We start from the raw sequence: 26,507 nt of genomic DNA, 5'->3' as shown, positions 1-26,507 counted from the left end.
AATCAAGAAGGAACGTTAGAAAAAGAAGTTTGTAATTGATTAGTTGATAGGGCAGAAGTTGAGAAGGGGAAGCTTGAGATTTTAGTTACCCTTTGTAAATGGAATATGTATATAGGTGAAGGATGGAGTTCTAGTCTTATCTATTTTGAGCTTCACAATGCAGTACAACCCTAGTACTCTACTACCCTCTGGCTCCATTAATAATTGTTCATTATAGTACCCTTTCTTCCCCTTCAATATGTAAGTGTTGCTGTTGTATACATAGTAAGTTAAGGAACGTTTCTTTGTTTTTGTAGGAAGAAATAAGAGCTTATGCTGCTGAAAATCCTGAATTTGTTCCACCACCTATAAAATCTGTGCTTACAAAGGAAGAGATTGCATTGAAAGAACGGTAAGCCTAGTACCTAGTGACCGATAATAGTCATATTGCTACAGAATAAGAACTTTTTTCACATTTGCTTATTGTTCAACATAGTTGTGTTCCCATTCATTTTGGATATACAAATGGGTGCACTAAATAAACCAAAGCAATGTTGGTTAGTGAGTTACCACATGGGAAATGATAACCTTAATCCTAATACTTAGCCAGTTGTAACAAATTTTTGTAACAAATGGTATCCTCATGGTCCAAATGACTGCTTTCTCAGTACTGAAGTATTACTGGTTGAAACAGTATTTCATTGTGTTGGTTGCATAATTTCTGACTGATATTGTTGTAAAGCTATGTGAGAACTCCAGTGCTGAGTGACAGGGCTCTGCTCAGGTCATAGTCATCTCTTACTGTTGATGATCTGTGTCCCTTGAACATAATGCAGAACATGCATTTCAGGATGCAAAACTCTCACAGAAGAAGCCATCACAAATTTTCATGTCAGCTAAGAAAACATTTCATTGAGAACAGACTGAGGTTGTGTGCTCTGAGTTACCATCCCATGATGACATCACCCTTATTAGTGACAACTGTCTCCTTATTTAAACCTTCTACAGTGGGCCCTCAGGGCCATGTGTTTCCATCCCCCCTCCTGGTGGTTGGGGGCACATCTTCTTCTGTTGCTCTCAAAGCTTCCCCTTTGGGAGCACTGACACCATCGATGCCAGGGACATTACTCCCCTCCCTCCCAGCCAGAGAAGCAACAGCCTCCTCTGACTCCTCTCGCATGGAAGGGATCTCTTGGGAATCTCCGTTCCAAACTCTCCTCAAGTGCTAAAGCAAACACCAGCCAGTGGCTGACGGAACTGCTGGCTGCTGATCAGTGGTATTCATGGTCTTTATCTGTACCTGTAGCTCCTTCCCAGAAGCCCTCCGTGCAAGCCCCTAAAGAGTGGCAAGAGGGCAAACAGTCCAAGAAGAAGACTGTTAAGAAACGTGAGACTCTGCCGACCCCCACACTACCACTCCCTAATAGTTACGCATCTGAGGACGAGGTGGAGAGTCTAGTGTCTCTTAAGGACCTAGATCTTGCCAACACTTCAGATGCAATGGTCCTGGATACTAGCACCCAACCACTGGCAGCAGGTGACCCTGAGGCGTAAACTGCCTCCTCGGTCCCTCCATGCCTTCCCAGAAAACTGACAGTGTAATCCTCCAGTGGAACTGTGGTGGTTTTTTTCCCGCCTGTCTGAGTTATGCCAAGTTTTAAGCACTACATCTGCCCTTTGCACTGCCCTTCAGGAAATCTGGTTTCCCCTCAATGCGGACCCCTGCCCTACATGGCTATCGCGGGTACTATAAAAACCATACTGACTGTAACAGAATGTCATGCGGAGTCTGTATTTATGTCCTTACCTCTGGCCGTAGCAAACCTTTGCCTCTTCAAACACCTATAGAGGCTGTGGCTGTCAGGGGAAGGGAAACGTAAGAAATTACCATCTGTATCATCTACCTTCCTCCCAAGTGGTGAAGTGCTGCGTCATGTATTGGTTGTACGAATTTCTGGGATATCCCCACCTTTTCTACTTCTGGGTGATTTTTAATGGCCATAACCCTTTGTTGCGTGAAATGAAGGTTACTAGCCATTGTAAAGATGTTGAGGATCTACTAACCCAACTCAACTTTGCCTCCTAAATACAGGTGCCCCCACTAATTTCAATGTGGCACATGACATATACTAGGCCATTGATTGCTCAGTTTGCAGTCCTGGCCTTCTTCTGTGTATCCACACTCACAGCTACTTATATGATATGTTCCACTCTTCCTTTTCCTCTCCCAGCATCACTCACCTGGACGCTTGACCAGATGGGCTCTTACCAAGGTTGACTGGGACGCTTCCACCTCCACTACCACTGTTGAACCTCTGTTGCATGATACCATTGATGAGGTGATCCAGACCATCTCTACTGCCATTGTTGCCACAGCTGAATCGGCAATACCATGTTCCTCAGGTTGCCCCTGGTGGAAGACATAGCCTTGGTGGTCGCGGGGAATCGTTAAATCGTTACAATCATTAGAAACCGTCCCTCTAACATCATAAGCCGTCTGTGTGTGGAGCACCTCATTGCCTTCAGACGACTCCGCACCTGGCTACATCAGCTCATCAAAAAACAGAAGTATTAGTGTTGGGAACGATACATCTCCACCATTGAAACATGAACCTCTCCTTCCCAGGTTTGGACCAAGCTCAGACGCCTTTATGGATATCAGAGCTCTGCAGGTATACCTTGAATTTCCACAGATGGAGCTGTATTTGCCGATCCAGACGTCATTGCAGAGCATCTTGTCGAACATTATGTTTGCACCTCTGTGTCTGAGAATTACTGTCCCACCCTTCATCTCCTAAAATAGCGGATGCAATGAGATCACCTGTATTTTGCTCCCCACCACCCTGAGCTATATAACGCTCCCTTCAGTGAGTGGGAATTTCTCAATATGCCTGGTGAGTGTCCTGACAGAACCCCTGGACCAGACCACATCCATTCCCAAAGGATTAAACATCTTTCAGTGGATTATCAGTGCCACCTTTTTGCCATCTTCAACTGCATCTGGAGCGATGGCAAATTCCCGTTGCAGTGGCGGGAAAGTGTAATTGTTGCAGTGTTAAAGCCTGGTAAGAACCCCCTGGAAGTGGATAGCTGTCATCCTGTCAGCCTCACCAACGTTTTGTGCAAGGCGCTCAAACATATGGTGAGCCAGTGGTTGTGTTGACTCGTTGAGTCTCAAGGTCTTCTGGCCCCATCCCAGGGCGGTTTTCAATGAGGTCACTCCATCACTGGCAACTTGGTCTATCTGGAGCCTGTCATCCGAAGGGCCTTTTCCTGGTGTCAATACCTCATCGCTGTCTTTTTTGACAAGACGAAAGCCTACGATACCACATGGTGACACCACATCCTCGCTGCTCCGCACAAGTGGTGTCTCCAGTGCCCCCTCCCAATTTTTGTTCAGACTTTTTGTTGCTCTCCACTTTCAGAGTTTGAGTCAGTGGTTCATACAGTTCACCCCACATCCAGGAGAATGGGGTCCTGAAGAGCTCCGTCCTGAGCATCCCAATCTTTTTAATTGCCAATAATGGACTCACACTAGCAGTGGTGTCCTCAGTATCTCCCTTCTTATATGCTGATGATTTTTGTATTTCCTTCTATTCATCTTCTATTGATGTGGCTAAATTTCGACTGCAGGGAGTCACACAAAAGGCACAGTTGTGGGCTTTCACTCACGTCTTTCAGTTTTCAGCCACCAAGACTTGCATCTTGCACTTCTGTCATTGTCATACTATCCACCCCCATCTGGAACTTTACCTCGATGACCAACTATTGAATGTAGTGGAGACTTACCACTTTTAAGGATTAGTTTTTGTTACTCGCTTAACTTGGCTTCCCCATCTCCGTCACATTAAGGAAATGTGCTGGTGGCATCTTAATATTATTCAGTGCATTAGCCACACCGACTGGGGTGCTGAGTCGCCCTGCACTGCTGCACCACCTGTACAAATCCCTTGTGCAGTCCCGTCTTGGCTATGGGAGCCTGGTGTGTGGTTCACCACTGTGGAGTTCAGCTTGCGACAGGAGCTTTCCGAACCAGTCCAGTGAACAGCCTCGTAGTAGAAGCTGGTGTTTCTCCATTGCGGATTAGGCGACAGCAACTGCTTGCGAATTACATCGCCATCCAAATTACTATCTTCTCTTCTCTAACACATCAATCCGTCTCTTGCAACGGCAGCCCAGATGGGGATTCCAAGTGCACTCCATGTCCGGTTGCTTCTTACTGCACTAGACACTTTCCCTCTACCACCTATCCTTTGGGTCCATTCACGAATGCCTCCATGGTCCATGCCTCGGCCTCAGCTTTGTCTGGACCTATCAAAAGGCCCAAAAGGCTCAGTTCCACCTGAGGCCATCTGCCGGCAGCTTTTCTCTATTCTCGGCGAGTTCCAGGGCTCAGAAATAGTCTACACTGATAGCTCTATAGTAGATCGTCATGTTGGCTACAGTTACACTCACACTGGTCATACTGAACAGCGCTCCTTACCAGATGGTGCAGTGTTTTCATGGCAGAGTTGGTAGCCATCTCTCACGCTCTTGAGCATATTCGCTCCTGCGCAGGTGAGTCCTATTTCATCTGTAATGACTCCTTTAGCAGCCTACAAGCTCTCGATCGGTGCTTCCCTCACCACCCTTTGGTAATGACTGTTCAGGAGTCTCTTTATGCCATCATAAACGGTGGGCTTTCATTGTCCTACATTTGGAACCCAGGAGATGTCTGGATCCCGGCAATGAACTTGCTGACAGACTGGTCAAAGAAGCTACCAGTCAACCAACTCCGGAGATCGGCCCACCGGAGACTTGTCTCCAGTCGGTCTTATGCGGCAAAGTTGTAGGATTTTGGATACTGAATGACGCACCCTCAATACACCAAATAAACAATGTGTTGTCAAGGAGACAACAAATGTATGGCAGTTATCCATGCAAGCCACTCGCAGGGACTCCTTTATCCTTTGCTGGTTCTGCATACTTGGCTGTCTCAGTCACATCCTCTGTCGTGAGGATGCACCTCATGTCACTATTGTTCCCTCTTGACTGTCACCCACGTCCTGTTGGACTGCCCAATTTTAGCTGCTCTGTGGCGGACCCTTAACCTTCCCGGCACCGTGCCTACGGTGTTGAACGACAGTGCCTCAACAGCTGATATCGTTTTATTTATGAGGGGAGTTTTTATAACACAGTGTAAGGGTGAGCGTCTGACCTCTCCCAGGCCTCCACCCTCCCTCCATTTTAACTCTTTCTCACCCTTTCTTTGCTTTTTGTTTGCCTTGGTGTGTGTCTTTTCCCTATCTATGTTCCTCTAGCTTTGTCTTTTAGGCTGGAGATTTTAGTGTTTTGCAGAGTGACTGGCTCATCCTTTTTAAATTTGTGATCAGCCAACGCAGGCCATCTGCTATATTATTTTAATGCCTTCCACTGCTTTTTCCTTTTAGTGTACATTTTCCCCTTTTGTTAGCTGCTTTCGTTTTCTTCTTCGGCGTGGTTCGGAGTTAGTTTTATGTCTTTTACTTTCCCTGACTCCTTTTGGGAGACCTGTTTGAATGTGGAAGGGGATTGATGACCACGTAGTGTCCCCTTTACTCCCCACACCAACCAACCAACCAACCAACCTGACCTGGTTCCGTGCAACTTTTTTTTATTTCCACACATGAAAAGGGGCATGAAAGGACTCTGATTTAACAACATTGAAGAAGTCAAGAAAACAATGAGGGAGGAGCTCTGAGCCATTTCTAAAGATGACTGCAAAAAATGTTTCAAACAGTGGAACAGATGTATTAGTTGTAACGGAGAGGTTTTTTGAAGTGAATGATGTTGTTTTGTAAACCATTTGATAACGCATAGCTTTTAAAAATTAAATCTAGTTTTTTTATTTATTTATTTTTATTCCCCCTTCCTTTCATACACAAACTATTAAGGCATATTAGTGTTGATGAGTTATTTGTTCCTATATTGTGTTCATGTGACTTTGGGGTTAATAGGTATATTGGATGAGATGTATATATGCAGAATGCTTTTGATTCCTTTCCTTTCTCATTCAGCTTACTAGATGCTCTTATTATTTATTTCCCATATAGTATTGCCGGGAAACCAGAGAAACCGCCAACGTCTGGTTACAGTTTATTTTCACGTTTGATGCTTGTCAGCCCAGATATGAAGAAAGTACCGCCAAAAGAGCGCATGTCACAGGTTTCTCGAATGTGGAAGAGTCTTACAAATGATCAGAAGAAAAAATATAAAGAACAAGTATTACACGTAAGTAAACTTAATTTTGACAGTATTCCTAAACTATATTATTTTTAATTGCTGTATTTTTGTAACTGATATCTTTTCTGCTCTTTATTACTTCACATTTTTATTTAAAGAGAAAACCTTTTGCGCAGTTGATTGTTTCAAGAATAAAAAAACTGGAAATTATTTAATGGTGTTATTTGATTATGTATGGTTTGCCCCCAAAAATAGTTACAATAATTCTGGAAAAAATGATTTTAATGAAATCAAGCTTAACTGTAGTAGCTTACAAAATAGCTCCTTGTTGAGAGAGTATACATTGCATCTAACATGACCGTCACTCTCGATAACAATACTGGAAATCTTGCCACAGTCACTCGGACATTGTGATTGTCTCAAAATGGCTTGGTTTCAGATCCTGTTTAATGTAATGACACACAAAGAATTTAATCAGGACATATCTGAGCTTTAGGTTGTAGGAAAGATCTGGGTATGCTTGATTTCCTGGCAGACACCTATGACAATCAAATACCTGAGTATGGAATGCTCCATTTAGGCGTGATTGTAAAGAGTCGCTGACTGCAGAACAATTTTGACCTTAGTTCACAAAGTGAACTCAGTTCAGGAATCCATTCTGATGTGTAAACTAAACTTGGATCAATTGAATGAGGTTCAGTGTGGATCTACATTAGCACAAAACACACTTAGCAGCACTGCTAGAATCAGCTATTGACACAATGCACTTTGACCGCAAGTATTAATTGCACATCATAGACACACATTATTATTTTCAAAGGTGTCATGTTGTAAAGATTGAGGGAAATAAGGAGGAAAAGATGTGTTCTTCAGACTTCTCCAAAGCTGAAAAAGAATTATTGCTTGAAATCATAGTGGGTCAGTATAATGACCCAATAGGAGACAACAAAACTGATCAAGTTACCACAACCAACAAAGAAAAGGTGTGGGAAGAAGGTGCTGTTGACTTAAATTAACTGAACATAGGGACAAACTGTGACTGGGAAAATCTGACTGTGTTGTCTATACTACTATGTAAAGGCAAGTCACTGTTTAACATTGTTACCAAAAACCTCAAAAAGTTCTTAAGCTATTTACTTCAAATATTTACATGCTCTGTACTGTGCAACTGTGTTTTTGTTTTGTCTCTCATAATCAGTTTTAACTACGATAGCAGGACATTTAAACCATTACACAAATTGTTTCTCACGTATCCTTTCTTCTTATACACAATTTAAACAAGAATTGTATACACAAAATCTTCTGTTTTATTGTCTTCCTCACAGTCATCACTGAGGAATAAAGTATTTATTGGGCAAAAGCATGTAATCAGAATAATAGCTGGAGTCCACCCAAGATCATCCTGCAGACATTTATTTAAGGATCTAGGGATATTCACAGTAGCTTCTCAGTATATATACTCTCTTATGAAATTTGTTATTAACAACCAAACCCAATTCAAAAGTAATAGCAGTGTGCATAACTACAATACTAGGAGAAAGGATGATCTTCACTATTAAAGATTAAATGTAACTTTGGCACAGAAAGGGGTGAATTATACTGCCACTAAAGTCTTTGGTCACTTACCAAATAGTATCAAAAGTCTGATAGATAACCAACAAGTATTTAAGAAGAAATTAAAAGAATTTCTGAATGACAACTCCTTCTACTCCATTGAGGAATTTTTAGATATAAATTAAGAAAAAAAAGAAAAGAAAAAACAAACAAAAAATTATTAAAAAAAGGTTGTTATATTAACTTAATTATGTCATGTATTGGAAAATTTGACTCGTTCCACATCATTACGAAATATCGTATTCATGATCCATGGAACTAGTATTAATCTAATCTAATCTAGTCAGCTATAACAGGAAACAAGGAAGTCATATTTTATAGCTTATCAGCACATGATTAGAATACTACTACAGAATATGAATTGTCTGAAAATCTGTCATTGTCATTGAAACAGTTGGAGAGGTCTCCCAAACCACCTGTGCCAATGATCCCAAGCAATTTACCCATTGATTTTAAGGAACTTCCATTCCTTATCAAGTTTTCATTTGCAATAATGGTAAACAAGGCTCACATTCCGAGGGAGAGAGGGATAGAGAGAGAGAGAGGGGGGGGGGGGATGAACAGAGATGGGGGTAGAGGAGGAGATAAGAACACATAGCCAATTACTATACATATTTAGCAATTGTAGACCATTGCAGAGTTTGTTAGTAACAATATAAAGTAAAGGACCAAGAAAGCATTCACTCACCACAAGATGTAATTTAGGACACACTTATTTCATCCCTCTGTAATTACCTGTGCTCTGTAAACTCAAGCATAACCGGTATCAAAACTTTTTGAGGTTGAAATGCATTACAGTGGAGACAGTGATTTTCATAGGGAAATTGTTATGAAAAGTGGGCAGAAGGCAGTTGCAACCCTGAAGCCAAAATTTATTCCTATTTCCAACCATTTTCATGACATCATCTTGTAGAAATATTCCCTATGATGACAATCTGAATCGTCATCCCAAAGTTATATATGTTGGATTGTATACATTTTATTATTCTCAGATTAAATTTTTGAAGAAGAGCTTGCTGCATAAAAGGTAGTTTATAATACAATCCATTATGTTCTTACTCATTTATTGTTCTGATACAAGTTTAAGTAACATTGAAGGTTGCAGTTCATTCATAACATTAGTAAACAAGGAGACAGGTGTAACTTCAATTGAAAATGTTGTTCCTCTCATTGGTGGTGATGACGATGAAAGAGAGAATATTACTGTTGAGTTGGTAAGAATGATAGTGTAAGCTCACTCTGACAGATATACATTATGTATTTTCAATTAAAAATAACCTCAATTACAGGAAAATATATAACATACAACACAGTATTCTGTTATAGAATGTATGGCATCAGACTCACATCTTAGAAATAAAAAAAATTAAATTTTCTCAATGTGAAATACCAATTTCACTAAAGAAGATTAAAAGTACCTCCAGCACAGACATAGAATAAAAGTACAGTGCCTGCTCACAGAATGTGAAGTAAGAGACTTAGCACTAAAAGAAGATAGAAAAACTTTAAGAACTGCAGCAAGTTAAAAATAATGAGGTTTTTAAACTGACACTTTCTAAGTTTATTTCATTTTTAACTGTTTTTGTATAAATGAATTGTTAATAAGTGCCGCCTTCACATTGCCTTGTGACTTGTATAAGCTGTATTTTCTGTAGGTGCAGAAATTTCTTTTTAGGCTTATCTCTTAAAAAATACAGTGTTATCTGATTCAGGCTCCTTATCCAGCACTCTGACAGCAATGTTGTGCACAAATACTGTGACTATAATAATTGCTATGTGATTTAGTTTTATGCTGACAATGAGTCCTAAACTTAAACAACTCAGCATTTTGCACATTAACGAACTTAACCAAAGGCAAAGAAATAGTAAGAGGAAAAAAATTCCAAGAGTTGACTTGGGTTTGGAAATGAGATAACTGGACAGCATTTTGGAATGGAGCTCTGGAGCCACTGAAACCATTTTCAGTTGAACACTGGCTGGTTATTAAGTGATGTACATATTCTTACTACTATTTTCGTTCAGCAATGCATGTGCAGTTGTGGTATCAGCTTAAACGTAAGTTTGGTACTTAAAAATTTAATATGACTCTGTAGTTACTACAATTAGAGTATAGAGAACATTCTGGAAGAGGGTGCAGTAGTTAGTGGTGGCTATCAAAATCCATGTCGTTAACTGTTCACTGAAAATATTTAAGACTTTCCTTTCTTACTCTGCCCCTATGAGTCTGCAGGGTGATTTTTCCACCAGGTACAAACTCTGGGGATTGATTGATTGGAGGCTACAGAACAAAAAAGGTCTAATGAACTTATGTCCAGAAACACATTGTTTCCGTGTTAGAGACAATTTATTCTGTCATGCATTGTTACAAAGACTGTGGTATAATAAGCACAGTACCATGCAGCCATAGTTACAATACGTGTTGAAAATGGTTTCCGTTTGCCTCAAGGCATGCATGTACATGCCGTAGTATGTCCTGTAATTAGATAGATAAAAAAATCTGCTCATCAAATGGTGGCGGAACACACACATAAAATAATTAGGCAAGCTTTTGGAGCCAGTGACTCCTCCTTCAGGCAGAAGTGTTGAAGTCCCAAGGAAGAGGGGTGAAAGAAAAGGACTGGAGAGAGCTAGGAAAAGGGGTAGATTTTGGAAAAGTCATCCAGAACTGTGGGTCAGGAGAGACTTGCCAGACGAGATGAGAAGGAAAGACTGATTGTTGGGGGCTGCACCAGATGAGATTTGAATACCTAGGAGCTTAAAGGTGGAAGACAGGGTAATATCAAGACAGAGATTACTGCGAAAACATTGTGTATGAGTTAATATGAGTGAAAAGCTAAGCACATTGTAGGTAACAGAGGTGGGAAGTGGACAGCGAAAAAAAAGCCAGGTAAGAAAATGAAAGATGTAGAAAACTAAAGCGGAGTGAAGAAAGGGGTAGTTACTGTGAAGAAATGCTGAGACAAAAGAAATTAATTTAAATTAAGGGCAGTTGGGAGACGAGAACAAAGGACATATTGTAGCAGTAGTTCCCACCTGAAGAGTTCTGAGAAACTGGTGTCTGGGGCAAGAATCCAGATGGCGTTGTGGTGAAACAGGCACCGAGGTTGTAATTGTCATGTTGTAGAGCATGCTCTGCAACAGGATATTGTATGTTGCTAGTATACACCATCTTTGTATGCTCATTCATCCTAATTGATAATTTGGTGGTAGTCATGCTGATGTAAAAGTCTGAACAGTGTTTACATAACAGCTGGTATTGGGAGGAGGTATTCAGAGATTTCAGGAATTTTAATGGTGAGGCTGACCACTTAAAACCCATAGAACCTCTGACTACCTTCTTGCAATTAAATTTCACATGATCCTATTCTGATTCCCGTGCCACTTTCCTTTATGTTGATCTTGTCCTCACTGAAGGCCAACTACATACTTCTGTCCACATCAGACCTACTAACAAACAACAGTACTTACGTTTGGGCAGTTTCCTTCCTTTCCATGTCAAACGTTCCCTCCCAGGCAGCCTTGACATTCGAGGGGAATGTGTTTGTTTGGCTGCATACTATTTACAACAATACATCACCGTTCTCACCTCAGCCATCACTGCATGTGATTACTCCACCAGCCTAGTTCAAGTGCAGATTTCCCGGGCCATCACATCCAATCCTGGTACTGCTGATCTCTCCAAAAAACAACTTCGGAGCACACCACTGGTTGCTCAGTATTATCCTGGTCTAGAATGTATTAATCAGCTACTTCAACAAGGCCATGACTACCTAAAATCATGCTGTGAAATGAGATACATTCTGTCTGATATTTTGCCCACCACACCTTGAATAGCTTTTCGTCATGCTCCCAATCTCAACAATATTCTTGTCAGACCCTATGCTCCTTCTGCACTGATCACCCTACCCTATGACTCGTACCTCTGTGATCATCCCTGCTGGAAGACTTGCTCTATACATCCTCCAACTACCACCTATACCAGCCCTGTACCTGGTAAAACATATACTATCAAAGGGAGGTCCACCTGTGAAACGACACATCATATACCAGTTGTTGTGTAAACACCGTTTGGCCTTTTATGTCTGTGTGACTACTACCAAGTTATCCAGTTAGGATCGAAGGAAATAGGCAGAGGGTGTACACTGGCAAAACATATTATCCTGTTGCAGAGCATGCTCTACGACATGACAATTGTACATGACAATTGTGACCTCGATGCCTGTTCCACCACATGCACCATCTTCATTCTTCTTCCAGACACCAGTTTCTCATAACTTTGCAGCTGGGAACTAGTGCTACAACACGTCCTTGGCTCTTGCCGCCCACCTGCCCTTAATTTACATTAATTTCTTTTGTCTCACCATTTCTTCACAGTAACTACTCCATTCTTCACTCTGTTTTAGTTTTCTACATCTTTCATTTTCTTACCTGTCTATTTTTTCCATCCCCATCCCATCTCTGTTTGTTACATATAAAGCACTTAGTTTTTCATCCTTAGTAACTTGTACACAATGTTTCAGCAGTTACCTCTGTCTTAAATATTACCCACCATCCACCATTAAGCTCTCAGGTTCTCAAATCTTATCTGGTGCAGTCCCCAACAATTAGTCTGTCTTTCTCATCCCATGCGGTAAGTCTCCCCTGACCTGCGACTGTGGGTGACTTTTCCAAAGTCTACCTCTTTTCCTAGACTGCACTAGTCCTTTTCTTTCACCCCTCTTCCTACTCCTTTAACTCTTCTGTGTGAAGAAGGAGCCACTGGCTCCGAAAGCTTGCCTAATTATAACCTACTTTAATATGTGTGTTCTGTCGCCACTTGTTGAGTAGATTTTTTATCTATCCAATTACATTACAGCCACATAACCCTTCAAATCATCAATGTCAATCCTTCCAACAGGTGAGGCAAAGCCACCCACAAAAAACGCCAGTTGTTCTGGCCTGTTAGAAGACAGGTCCCAAAATATGTTTGCCAGTTGTCCCGGCCCACACATTCCAATTGCACCGATGCTGATGATTTGCTGTCATCATACCATGGGGGATTCTGCATACTATCCGGTAGATGACTGTTATGGTAGTTGAAGATACCACTGCATGTAAAGGTGGCCTCGTCTCTGAGTAGGGTGGATGGCACAAATCCCGGAATCGTGGTTGCCTGGTGAAGCAACAAGAGACAAAACTGCTCCAAATGTGGAAAGTCTGTTGCTAGTAATTCCTGCACACATTGTAAGCAATAAGGGTAGTAACAATTGTCATGGAAACTGTACCACACAGTCATCTGGCTTATCTTGTACTGGTGGGCCAACTGCCTTGTACTGACACTTCCACAGCGTTAATCGCATTTTTCTCCAAGTATGGTGTTTGAACATATGGCGTACATCCTTCATGATTTCCTGCTTCCTGAAATGGCCCTGTCTCAGACAAACAGCGAAACATATTGCAAACATTGAATGCTGTGGTTGTCGGCAGGGATAGGTCTCCTGATACCGCCTTGCTGCCTGACGTCCGTTGCCATTTGCTATTCCGTAAGTAAACACCTGCTGGCAGGTTCTCGATTTGAATACGGAACAATTGTGTACAACACTGTATCACATCCACCACAAGGTGAGTCAGCAAGAAAAGTGAATCGAACACAGCATTACCAATTACTACAGCAGGAGAGAGCACTAGGACATGATGTGGAGGAACAGTACCACCCTCTAGCAGGAAACCATGCATGCTGTAACTGTGGCCGCATGTTGCAGTGCGTGGTAGACTGCAGTCTGTGTGACAAAGTATGATCGAAGGAATGGTCTCTAGCATGGAAAGTTTATTAGACCTTTTTTGTTCTGTATCCTCTCATCGATCAATCCCTAGAGCTTGTTTATGGTGGAAAAAAATCACCATGCATGAAGAGCTTTTAAACTAGCAACATTAATTGGGACTCATCTCCAGGAATAGTTATGCTGTCCGTCTACATCTGCGCCCATTCCTTACATCCCTTATACTTTCCAGACCATATTCAAGCCTCAGCAATGTGGGAGTGGTGTAATCACATGTTTACTTAACATTTCTTGTGTAAACAACAACTGTGTTACTGATAAAATTCCCTCGAGTTTCCAGGGTCATCAAATGGTTTAAAATCTACTAGCATTCATATGTTCACTTCTTTTTATTATTTATGTCTTCTGAGCTTATAATTGCTCAGAATAAGAGCGGTATTTTGCAGTGTTGCTAGACTGTAAACATTTCCAGCTATGTCAGATGTCATTGTGACATTACATAGTGTGCACTTAATTAACAGTTCTTTCACATGTAACACATTTTGTTGGATGTCTCCATTTAGTGATGTAGATGTCTTCTTGTCCACAGTCAAGAACGTTATGCCTTGTCATTGAGTTTCATGCAGTATATTGTGCAGTGATGATTAACACTACTATCAGTGTTGGCATGTAACATGCAATGGGAATAGCAACGTTGTTGTTGTTGTTGTTGTGGTCTTCAGTCCTGAGACTGGTTTGATGCAGCTCTCCATGCTACTCTATCCTGTGCAAGCTTCTTCATCTCCCAGTACCTACTGCAACCTACATCCTTCTGAATCTGCTTAGTGTATTCATCTCTTGGTCTCCCTCTACGATTTTTACCCTCCACGCTGCCCTCCAATGCTAAATTTGTGATCCCTTGATGCCTCAAAACATGTCCTACCAACTGATCCCTTCTTCTAGTCAAGTTGTGCCACAAACTTCTCTTCTCCCCAATCCTATTCAATACCTCCTCATTAGTTACATGATCTACCCACGTACCTAGCAACGTACCTGTCTAGAACCCTGTGAATATTAAAAAACAACTTAGATGAGCTGTTTATATGACACATCTTTCTCCCAAAACTGCTGGTGTGCTGGTTGAGAAAGAAACGAGTTTCATTACTTTTGGCACAATCACCTGTTGCATTAAGTATCAAAGCTCCTCTGTTGTCTTGAATTGCTTCTGAACTGATATTTTAAGTTGCTGGGCTTGTTGGGTACCTCTATTGCCATCTAAATGAAATATGGTTTTGAAAAACAGTACTAAAAAGTAGTCATTTTGTGTATATGATGCTCTCCCACATTTTTTTGAGAACACACCATTTGTGTGCTGTCTGGAGGTACTAGTTACAGGCATGAGAAGACACAGGCGCAGCATTTGGAAGCTATGGGGCAGGGGGATTGGGAGGGGAGAGGGGAGTGTAAAAGGAAGAGAGGGGAGCATAAAAGGAAAGACACAGTGAAGGAGAAATATGGGCAGGTGTGTAGTCAGTGAGCATCACACAATGAGGACCAGGGTATGTAAATGTGGAGGAAGTGATAGGACAGAGTGGGTGGAAACTGCTGGGTGGAGGGTGTGAGGACGATAAGTTACTATATGGCTGAGGCTGGAATAATTTCGAGAGCAGAAATGTGTTGTAAGGATAACTCCCATAAGTGCATTTCATAAAAGCTGATGGTGGGAGGTAGGATCCCAGATGGCCTGAAGCAGCCTTTCAAATTTAACATGTCATGTTCAGCTGCATATTGTGCCACAGGGTGTTCTGCTAAGCTCTTGCCCGCAGTTAGGCAGTGACTATTTATCCTGGTGGACTGCTGATTGGTAGTCATACCAATATACTCATACGAAGCTGAGAAATGATTGCAGCAGAGCTGATGTATGACATGGCTGCTTTCGAATGTGACCTGGCCTCTGATGGGGTAGGGTAAGTGTGTGACATGACTGTAATAGAAAGTGCTATGTGGATGGGTGGTGCAGATCTTACACCTGGTTCTTCCACAGAAATATGAACCCTATGACAAGGGCTTGGGATTGGGAGTGGCTTTTAGGAGTGGTGGATAGGATCTTGGGTGGGGTGTCCCTCGTTCCAGGGTATGGTGATAGGTAATTAAAGCCCTGGTGAAGGATGTGGTTCAGTTGTTCCAGTCTGGGATGGTACTGGGTGACAAAAGGGGACAGTCCTTTGTAGCTTGCCCTTGGGAGTGTGTGAGGAAATGGCACAGGAGAACTATTTGCACACTAGGCGAGGGATAGCGCTTGTCTGTGAAGGCCTTAGTGAAACCGTCAGCATACTGGACAAGGGAATCCTTGTCACTGCAGGTACGCCATCTCCAGGTGGCCAGGTTGTATGGGAGGGTTTCTTCAACGTGGAAAGGGATGGCATCTGTCGAAATGCAAGTACTGTTGTTGTTGCTGGGTTTAATGTGGACATAAGTGTGGATGGAGCCATCAGAGAGAAAGAAGTTTATATCTGGGAAGGTGGCATGTTGGATTGAGGAGGACCAGGTGAAGCGGGTGGGAGAGAATATTTTGATATTTAGAAGGAATGAGGATAGATTGTCTTGGCCCTGAGTCCAGGTCATGAAGATACATCAGTGAACCTGAGCCAGACTAGGAGTTTGGAATTTTTGGAGCCTATGGGGGTTTCCTCTAGATGACAAGCAAATGAGTTGGCATAGGACAGTGCCATGTGGGTTCCCATAGGTGTGCAGTGGATTTTTTTGTATAGCTTCACTTCAAAGGAGAAGTAATTTTGTGTTAGCATAAAGTTAGGAAGGTGTATAAGGAATGAGGTAGACGGTTTAACAACATTGGAAGAAGTAGTGCTCAGTAATGCCAAGGTCATGGGTGTCACGGATGTTGGTGTATAGGGAAGTGGCATCAACAGTGACAATTAGGGATCCGAGAGATAAAATGGTGGGGATGGTGTGGAGTCAGTGAAGGAAGTGGTTAGTTAGTATCTTTGATGTGGGAGGGAGATTTAGGGCAGTTGGTTAGGTGTTAGTTCAATGAGGGGCGAAATTCCTTCAGTGGAGGCACAATAATCATCTACAATGGGGCATCAAGGATTGTTGGATTTGGGGATTTTGAGGAACATATAGAAGATGAGTGTGCAGGGTGCCACAGAGGTGAGGAGGGAAATGGATTCAAAGAAGATGTTCTGGGAGGGGCCTAAGTGTTGGAGGTTATGTTGGACTTCTGGGATGGGGTCATTTTCCAGAGTTAATAGATGGAGGTGTCAGATAATTTACAGAGGCTTCTGCCAGATTGTCATTCAACGTGGCAGTTGCATTCAGGTCCGAGCTGCAAAAGATGGCAGTTGTGTGTCCGTGGGTTGTGCCTGTTTGTTTGTGTGTGTGTGTGTGTGTGTGTGTGTGTGTGTGTGTGTGTGTGTGTGTGTGAGCTAAATGGGTAACAGTCTTTTTATTGTGCCTATCTGCAGCTCAGCAAGTCATCTTATGGTAAATAGTAGTTTATCTCTGTCCTAACATTGATGATATTTCAACCTGGAGTTTCAATTGTTTGATTTTGCTGGTTTAAGTGTTGCATTGATCTTGTTGTATACAGTCTTCAGAACTTTTCAAAACTGACTTTAATGACCTCTCTCTTGCACTTGATTTTCCACACTTACAAAAAGTTGCACTTGATTTTCTGGTCAATTTCAAGAAAATTCATTATTTGAAAATCATCAATGCTTGTAAATCACAGCATGTGAAGTTGAACCTGCGTGGACAGTATACCAATGTTTGTTATCCTCATATTCCTTTGCATCTGGTCTATCAGCTTTTGTATGTTAACTTGGGTTGAAAATCATTAACATTGATTTGTGAGCTTCATCTCAATTGATCTGCAATTCTTTTCTTTTATTAAAGGGCAAAAACAGTAATTATTGATACATATGCAGGCACAGGCAACATGTTACCTATGTCTTGTTTAATTATCTGATGGTGAAGCCTTTTTTTGTTGTCATTTTCTGAAGATGCAACAAATTTGGCTATCCCTGTAATTTCAGTCTCTCCTGAAGTCCCATCTGAAAATCACCTTTCATTAGAAAATTATTATTAACAGAATATTTAGCTAACTAATATCATTTATGCAGGGTAGTCAGAAACTGTATGAAAAGCTTATGAGGATACTGATCATAGATGTTGTGTGCACCAGTGCGAATGACAATGTGGGAACGTTTTGGCACTCTAGAAGTTCTCCTTGTCACGCTATAATTATGGAGAAGGAGCAGTGGATCTTAAAACTCAAAGCTGATCTGCAGTAGCTCAGTCAGAATTAGTGTTATTGTCTGGTGGAATTGTGATTTACCTATTGCTACTATTGCATAACATGCTTACTGTAACTGAGTTTTGTTCAGAATTATACCCATGGAAATAGGTATGCGAGGATGTATCATAAATTCCTGATTATTATTTCATGTCATTTGGTTCATTTTTAAAGATGTTTTCTCTTCATTCTCACAAGTACACTTATCCTGACGGCCACGCTTAGCCCGACGACCACGCTTAGCCCGACGACCACGCTTATTCCAAATACTGTCATTGCTTACAACTATAAAAGTGCGAAATTCTCATAAGGTTCACCTGTTTACAATTAATGATCAACTGATTGACACTGGGAAAACTGTTGGAATACCACAGAAAAACTTTACACCATCTGATCCAAGCATGCCTTTTCAGTTAACAAGGAGACAGTTGCCTATTAAAATTGCATTTTCAATGGCAGTAAACAAGTTGCAGGAGCAAATACTTAAAAAAGCAGGGTTGTAGTTACCAAATCCTGTCAACCAAATCCTGTCATTACTCACTGACAATTTTATGTAGCCTTTTCAAGAGTAACTGAATCAATTAACATTTTTGTATCCCTTAAAGAAAACTAAAAACAAAAACGAAATGAAGATTAGATTCTTACATCAAATATCGTTCACACTGAGGTATTGCAATGCTCTGTAAAGAATATTGTTCAAAATTATTTCCATGGAAATATGTATACAAGGATGTATCATAAATTAATGATTATTATTTCATATCATTCATTTCATTTGTGAAGATATTTTGCCTTCATTCCCACAATACCCTTATCCCAGTGGCTACACTTATTCCATATGTGTCATTATTTAAAACTATAATAGTGTGAAAGTTTTTCACGAGTCCTGATGATGGTATAAAAGGAAATACAAAGGTATGAAAACCCATTATAGGAAAATTAAACAACTACTGCTGCTATATTTATTACAGAATTTGTCATATATGGTCAAAAGAAGTTGTATTTGAGATGTTGGCATGTGCAAATACCATGTGACTAAGAGCGGGTTTGAAATTAGCTTGTTTTCACTTATGACATATATACGTTTTTCAGTGAGGAAATTCAACCACTATGTGGAACATATGGCCTGATGATGGTTTATTGTAACGCTGAAACTGGTAGCCAATGAACTGGAGAAGAAATTACAGCTGACGGTGTTCTTGACATTTCTAATAGTAATTGGTTGGTTGTATACTTTGCAGAAGTAACATGCCTGTTACTGTGTAACCTGCTTTATTGACATCCCTGAATGCTCTCCTTCATGATAGTATTTGCAGAGTTCATTGTGTTAATGAGTGAAAATGAATGGCTCAAAATAAGATGTGGCTTAAAAGTCAATATTTGTTTTATAAATAAAAGAAGTTATTTTTCATCTGTAAAATTTGATTGGATGTGAGACATGGTGGATAGTAGGAAAACAAAGAGAAAGAAAGGAGAAACACACAGAATGTGGGAAAGACATAAAAGGGGAAGCTGCTTGATATAAGCATAATTTAGTCTTTTCAAACATTTGGCTTAAAAATCCAGAAAGAAGACTTTATATGTGGAAGAGATTTTGAAACACGATTTTTAACTGCAGAACTGTTCAAGCATAATTTAGTTTTTCCAAACACTTGGCTTAAGAATCCTGAAAGTAGACTGTATCTGTGGAAGAGATTTGAGAGACTGTATCTGTGGAAGAGATTTGAAGACACTGGAAACTTTCAGATGACTTATATTACTGTAAGACAGAGATTTTGAAACACGATTTTTAACTGCAGAACACTTCCAGGTATAGATGCGGACTCTGACCGTAATTTATTGGTAATGAAATGTAGATTAAAACTGAAGCAATTGCAAAAAAGATGGAAAATTATGGACATAGGATCTGAATAAATTGGAAGAAGCAGACAATGGAATAATGACAATATTATGAAAAGATAGAGTGCTACTCACCATGTAGTGGAGATGTTGAGTCACAGGCAGGACACACACGTGTGTGTGTGTGTGTGTGTGTGTGTGTGTGTGTGTGTGTGTGTGCTTTTCAGAAGAAATTGGGGGGGGGGGGGGGGGGTGAGACTATTCCATAGTAGCTTACCTTCTTTCCTATTTTATTTTTTGGAGGTAACTTTTTCTTTGGTGCACAGTTAGAAAGTTCTTCTTGCCATTTCTCATCAGAAAGTGAACAATACATAGTCAAGCAAATGCAGATCAAAAGAATAGGGCAATATAAATGACTGTTTCACAGCCTGTGCATTCCAGATCCTTCTGGTGGGAACTCTCCCTACAATATATTCTACATTCCTGTAGCCCCCCTGGCCTAAACCATCATTAGTCACTGTCCTCCACCCATATATATCCTTCCCTGTTCCCACTCCAGCACTACACAGGCTTCTATTCCACCAAAGCACCCACCATCTATTTACTTCTCTCCTTTTCCATGCGCGCGCACGCGCACGTGTGTGTGTGTGTGTGTGTGTGCTTTTCAGAAGAACACCTTTTGGCCAAAAGTTTACTTATTTTGTTCACTTTCTGTTTCTTTATTTATTACTTTATCATCTCTGCTGATTTCAACCCTTGTATGTGAAGTTGACATCATTTGAAAGGCGCTGTCTTTGGTCGTTGAGGCCAGACTGCGAGTAACTGTGCATGGTTATAGAAGCAATCTGGGTGGTGAGGGTAAGGAGAAGGGCGGGGTCCTCTTAAAAGTACTGCTTGCGGCAGCATACAGGGACTTGGTGGGGAGAGGGTAGGGCAGCTAGGTGCAAACAGGAAGTTAGACAGGGCAGGGGAGGAAGTGGAAAAGGAGAGAAGTAAATAGATGGTGGGTGCTTTGGTGGAATAGAAGCCTGTGTAGTGCTGGAGTGGGAACAGGGAAGGATATATATGGGTGGAGGACAGTGACTAATGATGGTTTAGGCCAGGGGGGCTACAGGAACGTAGAATATATTGTAGGGAGAGTTCCCACCAGAAGGATCTGGATTGCACAGGCTGTGAAACAGTCATTTATATTGCCCTATTCTTTTGATCTGCATTTGCTTGACTATGTATTGTTCACTTTCTGTTTCTTTATTTATTACTTTATCATTTCTGCTGATTTCAACCCTTGTATGTGAAGTTGACATCATTTGAAAGGCAGTAATCCTTACTTATGTAATATGTTGTATAAATGATACAATTTTCAGATTTTCTTGATTGAATATGTGACAAACTAACCAATATTTCATTTCAGATGCTAGATCAGTACAAGCTGGAGTACGCAAGTTACCTAGAGTCGCTTTCTGATGAGAAACGGCAAGAAGAACTTTCTAACTGTGCACCAAAGAAAAAGTTACCTCCAAAAAATAAAATAGGAAAGAAGGTAAGCTACTATGGAATAGTCTCACCCCCCCCCCCCCCCCCCTCCCCACTTCACCCTCCCTCCCTCTTGTATCTACCAGTAGTGAAGTTTTACTTTGCCTGTAGCAAATGCTAGTGTAGCTGCGTAAGTGACAGTGTCATTTATTACTCAAAAAATAAATAACTAGTTTTGCTAACAAGTGTTTTTCTTTCAAGTGAAGACGACTTCAAGGGTTAATTTGAAACATATATGTTTTCTTCTGTTCCATAAACTATAATTGACAAATCTGTACATAGTCATTATCTGTAATATTTATAACAATGTAAAAAGTCTTTAAAAAGTGTTGAAATGTTGAAACAATGTGCATTCAAGTTATTATTTTGTTTATTACTGTATGACAGAATGTATACCATTATGAAGTCAGATCTGAATTAACAGTTCTTGAATTATGGTCATAGTTCCAGAGATGCTACAGCATTTTGCCTTGATACATATTGGTCCTAACATCCCTAGGGCATACTCTTGTAATGTAATGGTTTAATAAACAGATCTTTGTTTAAATGCGGCATAATATTATAAAACAGTCAAGCATTAGTAATAGATGATTACTTTTTCCAGGCTCAGTTTGCAAATTCCATTCATGTTGTTCAGTACCCCAATGTTCAGTCTCAATAATGGCAGAGGACATACTGAAGATAGGCAGTATATTAGAAGAAAAGCTAATTTTGTGTCATATGGCCAGTTATTTTTACATGATTACTGTGTGAGACTGGGATAAGTGTGCATCATTATATTGTAATTTAAATAATGTTGTTCTTTTTGTTCTTATCCACTGTTCATGTGCTGGAAGAGGCAAGATGATTGATGCATCTGGCTTATGACAACAATATACAGGAGTTCAAGTGGTCATAACTTGTGAGTGGGATTCCAGGGAAGACATTAAATACAAAACTGGAAATTTAGTCAAAGAAAGAGAATATATTGTGGTGTGTGTAATACAACGGGCACATTTAGGAAGGAAGTTACCAGGTTTAGGCCAGTCTAGGAGGACAAACAACTAAATAACTGGGTAGCAGAAGGGGAAGTGGTTCATGTTATGATGGTGGCTGGTCATGGGTGCAGAGCCGAAGGCTCTGTCTCCCAAGAAAGATATCTGTTCTGCTCGAGGTCTGAACCATGAGAGATCTGTATCTACAGAGTGCTCGAGAGTCCACACACATTACTTGCATCCTATGAATGCTATTGGCTAAAACTGATGGCATGGATTCATAAGTAATTTCAGCAGAGGGCTGAGGGCTCTCTTGTCAGCAGCTTTAACTGGACAGAACTACCTCAGTTCTGAAAGGCAGGCAACTTGTGTTACTGAGGCACAGCGGAAGGTGCTGTGGGAAAAAACTTGTAAAGATTTGACTTGGGCCTTTGAAATAAAAATTTTTAAACCAATTCACTAAAATATTCCTTAACGGCTGCCAACCTGTACATTCCTTCCCCATTTCAGAGGCGTGGTGACTCATATTGCCCACAAAAGGGTGTCAGTCACTTCCGGGAAAGACAGTTTGCTCAAATAGGAGCCTTAATGATATGGGAGGGATGTGTTACAATATTTCATTTAGTGTAAGTGGGAGTGGACTTACATGTAGTCAAGTTTAGCAAATTTTCTGCAGATATACAACATCTCTTGTAATAATTGAAGTCATCATCACCCAGATAATCAGTTGTTAAATGAAGTTACACTATTGCCAGAAAACTTCACAAAAGAAGAATGAATTGTTAAGGTTTCTGTTAGGTTGAGGAGAAAAAAATCTGTTATTATTTTGCTGTCGCAGTACTAAGGTCAGAGTCATAGAAAGTAGGTGCTGGCCAAACTGAATAGCACAGCACTGGTCTTTTAAGGGTTTACAGTGCCCCTAGAAATTGTAATTGTTTGTAATGTCTGGCAAATATTAATATCATTGCTACAGAATGGAACTAATACCAAAATGTAAAATGCATCAACAACATGACAGAATACATAATTCTATGGTAATCAAAGTATTTGGGTCACAAACCTGATAAAACAGCTTATTGCAGAAGATTAACACCTGGCGTGAGTTAGCACTGGATTAAGTACATTCGAAAAAGACTAATAACCTAAATAAAATCTTGCTATGTCTTCTGAATATTTATGTGGGTAATAGTTACGCAAAGTTGCACAGGCTACAAAGTATTAAGATAATTTCAATAAAATGTAGAATGCAGTTAACAAATTGAAGAAATGATGTATCATGAATCACATGAAAACTTGTATCTGCATTAACCCATGTTAAAATACAAGGTACAAAGCCTTTTCTTAAACCAACAAAATACTGGAATTATACATGAAATCAGGGTATAACAAAGGCTACACGTCAAAACTCATGAATTTCTGATATTAACATTCTACCTACTGAATTTAAATACCTTATATCACCTCACAGAGTAACAGTCCTACAAAACATGACACACTATTATAATGTCACAATTGAATATGAACATTTTTATTAGTGAAATGACAGTTTGACACTGTGCAGTATGTGTAGGAATCTAAGACACTATAATCTTGCAGAGAGTACAAACAAGACTATCATCTCTTATTTATATATAATTTTTTTTTATCAGGAATGTTAAATATTCTGGCACTGTTCTTCACACCATTGTTCTCGTTGAGATTATCTTGAAACTACTACACCTCTATAGATATATTACATTGTATCAGAAGAAATAAGAGTTCATCTCAACTGAATAATAGGCGAGACTCGAAATTAATTATTATTCTATAATTACATTCTCATCAGTTCTCATAAATATCTAGAGAATTCCAGATATCTACATTGAGGTGCATTTGGAAAGACACTGTAGACATAGAGAATGAGCCTGTGATCACACGGCGAATCTTTACAGCCTCAAGAATGTGCAATTAAATAGCATTGACAGTGCTATATGAAGATTTTGTCACTCAACATATTATGCAAATGATGAGTTTAGTTAACAGCATGTCACTTGAAAGCCAACAGTACAAATCAAATTCTTGTCAGAATAATATTCCAGCACAACATAAAACACAACAACAAATAAAATAACAATTGTTGACCCTGGAAGCCAACACAAGAAAACAATGATTCTATATATGTAGAGATTATAAATTCTATGCTATACGAGACATGTCTAATAAATGAGAGAGAGGTGAGGAAAAGTTCAGTGAAATCTAGTCATCAAACAAAATTTATGTGTAAAGACATCTAGACCCATTCATGTATCATTGATATAGAGTGACACGTTCGTTGCAATTCTCAATACTGAAGACCTCGATGTTGTTTTTCCTTGTTTTTCTGGTCATCCATGCTCAAATGAGGAGGCAAGTTACAATCCAGTGTACTCTTTTCCAGTGTTGAGAACTGTAATGAAACATAGTTAACATTACACATGAACTATAAAATGAGACACACTGTGGCATACTTAGGAGTACACAGTAAGAGGAGGGAGAGGGAGAGAGAGAGAGAGAGAGAGAGAGAGAGAGAGAGAGAGAGAGAGTGAAATATAATACCTAAGTCAAAATTACTTAGTAGTGGCAACTGGAAAAATTGTAGCATAAACTAGCTAGAGCAGCTGATGAGCTATCACTGCCTCAATTTGGATACGTTATTGGAAATTGCCAGTGCAGCCAAATAATAGTGAAAATCACAGAAAAGCTAAAGAAAAGATATGCTTGTTCATTTAAAAACAATTTTAAATTACTTCATGGGATAGTAGTCCTTATGCATATTTTTCATGTAAATAAATTTGTCATAGCTGAGGCAAATGAAAATTAACAAGTTTGAAATGTACCCAAGTTGTGGTCTGGACAGTTAAGGACTTTCCAGTCACTTCACAGTCATGGCTTATACTCATTAACATTAGAAAACACATTCTCCTTTGAATGTGTATCAAGTTCCCAGAATCACAAAATCAAATCATCAGCATGTATCACCTCATTACATCACAATTATAAAAAAAAAAAAAGGCAAAAGTACTTGAGGGAACAGATCTTCAGTAAATCATTAATATCCATTATCTTATGTAAGAACATTGCCCGTTATCTCATCATAACCATCATACCACTGTATGTCCCTTTTGCAGGAAACACATGAAAAATTACTAATTCCCATTATCTAATGAGGTAAAGTGTAAAAATACATCAGGAATTTTAAGATCTCATCACAATGCACTGTATATTTGCACGAGATATAGTGCTCACGATAACACACAGACTTAATATTTTCTCAGTAGTGTCACTCAGCCACAGTGTTCTATAAACCAGTTACAATAACTATTGACAAACTAATCTCTATGACTAAAATTAAAACTAGAAAAACTGAAGGACAAACTACAGACAGCACTTGTTGGATTATCAGTTGCTAATGAGGATCAGTTACAAACTTATATTTTTCTCTAAAATGACAAAGTTCAAGAAAAATATTGGTCTTGTCAACTGCTCTTAGAGTTTACAGTTCTCAGAGTATTCGGAGTCCATTACTGGCATAATATAAGCTTGTAAAACAAAGTTATAGGCAAAGTGAAACACACAGGCAAAACTTTAGAAAAGGTAAATAAAATATGTGTCCACCATGACAAAAAACTAACAGTATCCTTGTCCTGTTTGTAAAACTTTGCACAAAGGAAGGAAGAGACTGTACTGAGTTTATAATCAGTTCATAACACAGGAAAAGATTCACAACTAGACTGTGGTTCTGTGTGAGAAAAGCGCATGTACTGTTTGTAAACAAAGTAGTTCCGACTGACAGGAGAAGATCCTGTGGCTTGCATGGCTGGGAAGAAGATACATGCATGTTTGATGTCGACAGACTGTAATGGCACTCAAACGCTTGAGGGGTAGGAGGGGAAGAGCACTGCATGGCACGGGTATGACGGGTGCAAAAGACAACAGGTGAGGGGGGGGGGGGGGGTGGTGAAGGGGTGTAGATGCAGTAATGGTGCAGAAGAGGGGAAGTCAATGATGAATCTAAAAAGAGCTTGAAGTAAGCATATGTATTTTAAAGCACAACTGGTGATATGTTCCAATGGAATGACGCTAAATGCGCATAAAAACAAAGGAAGACAATACAGTCTGACAACAAGTGAAACACCACTAACAACCAGTATAGAGCAGCGCCAAATTTGTATGTAGCCTGCAGTTTATACTACTTCAAAATCATTTACACAGCTGGAAACTCACTGCATGGTAAAATGAATCATGATTAACGGTTCTGCTGTGACCTCTTGGGGCAGCAGCATAAATCAGACCACT

The 26,507-nt window shown here is 40.1% G+C and overlaps 1 protein-coding gene across 7 annotated transcripts in view; it reads left to right on the top strand.

Annotated features, from left to right (window-relative positions):
• The window catches only part of LOC126176655 (nucleolar transcription factor 1-A-like), a 204,461-nt gene that overhangs the window by 143,915 nt on the left and 34,039 nt on the right, over window positions 1-26,507 (top strand). For all 7 annotated transcript variants that reach the window (XM_049923844.1, XM_049923816.1, XM_049923850.1 and 4 more), the window contains 3 exons: window positions 297-391; window positions 6,051-6,228; window positions 21,098-21,226. In XM_049923844.1, coding sequence (XP_049779801.1) covers window positions 297-391; window positions 6,051-6,228; window positions 21,098-21,226 — 402 coding nt within the window. The remainder of the gene's footprint in view (window positions 1-296; window positions 392-6,050; window positions 6,229-21,097; window positions 21,227-26,507) is intronic.

This window comes from Schistocerca cancellata, chromosome 1, assembly GCF_023864275.1.
Source record: "Schistocerca cancellata isolate TAMUIC-IGC-003103 chromosome 1, iqSchCanc2.1, whole genome shotgun sequence".
In the NCBI taxonomy this organism is placed as follows: Eukaryota; Metazoa; Arthropoda; class Insecta; order Orthoptera; family Acrididae; genus Schistocerca; species Schistocerca cancellata.
This window is presented reverse-complemented; position numbering and strand designations above follow the sequence as displayed.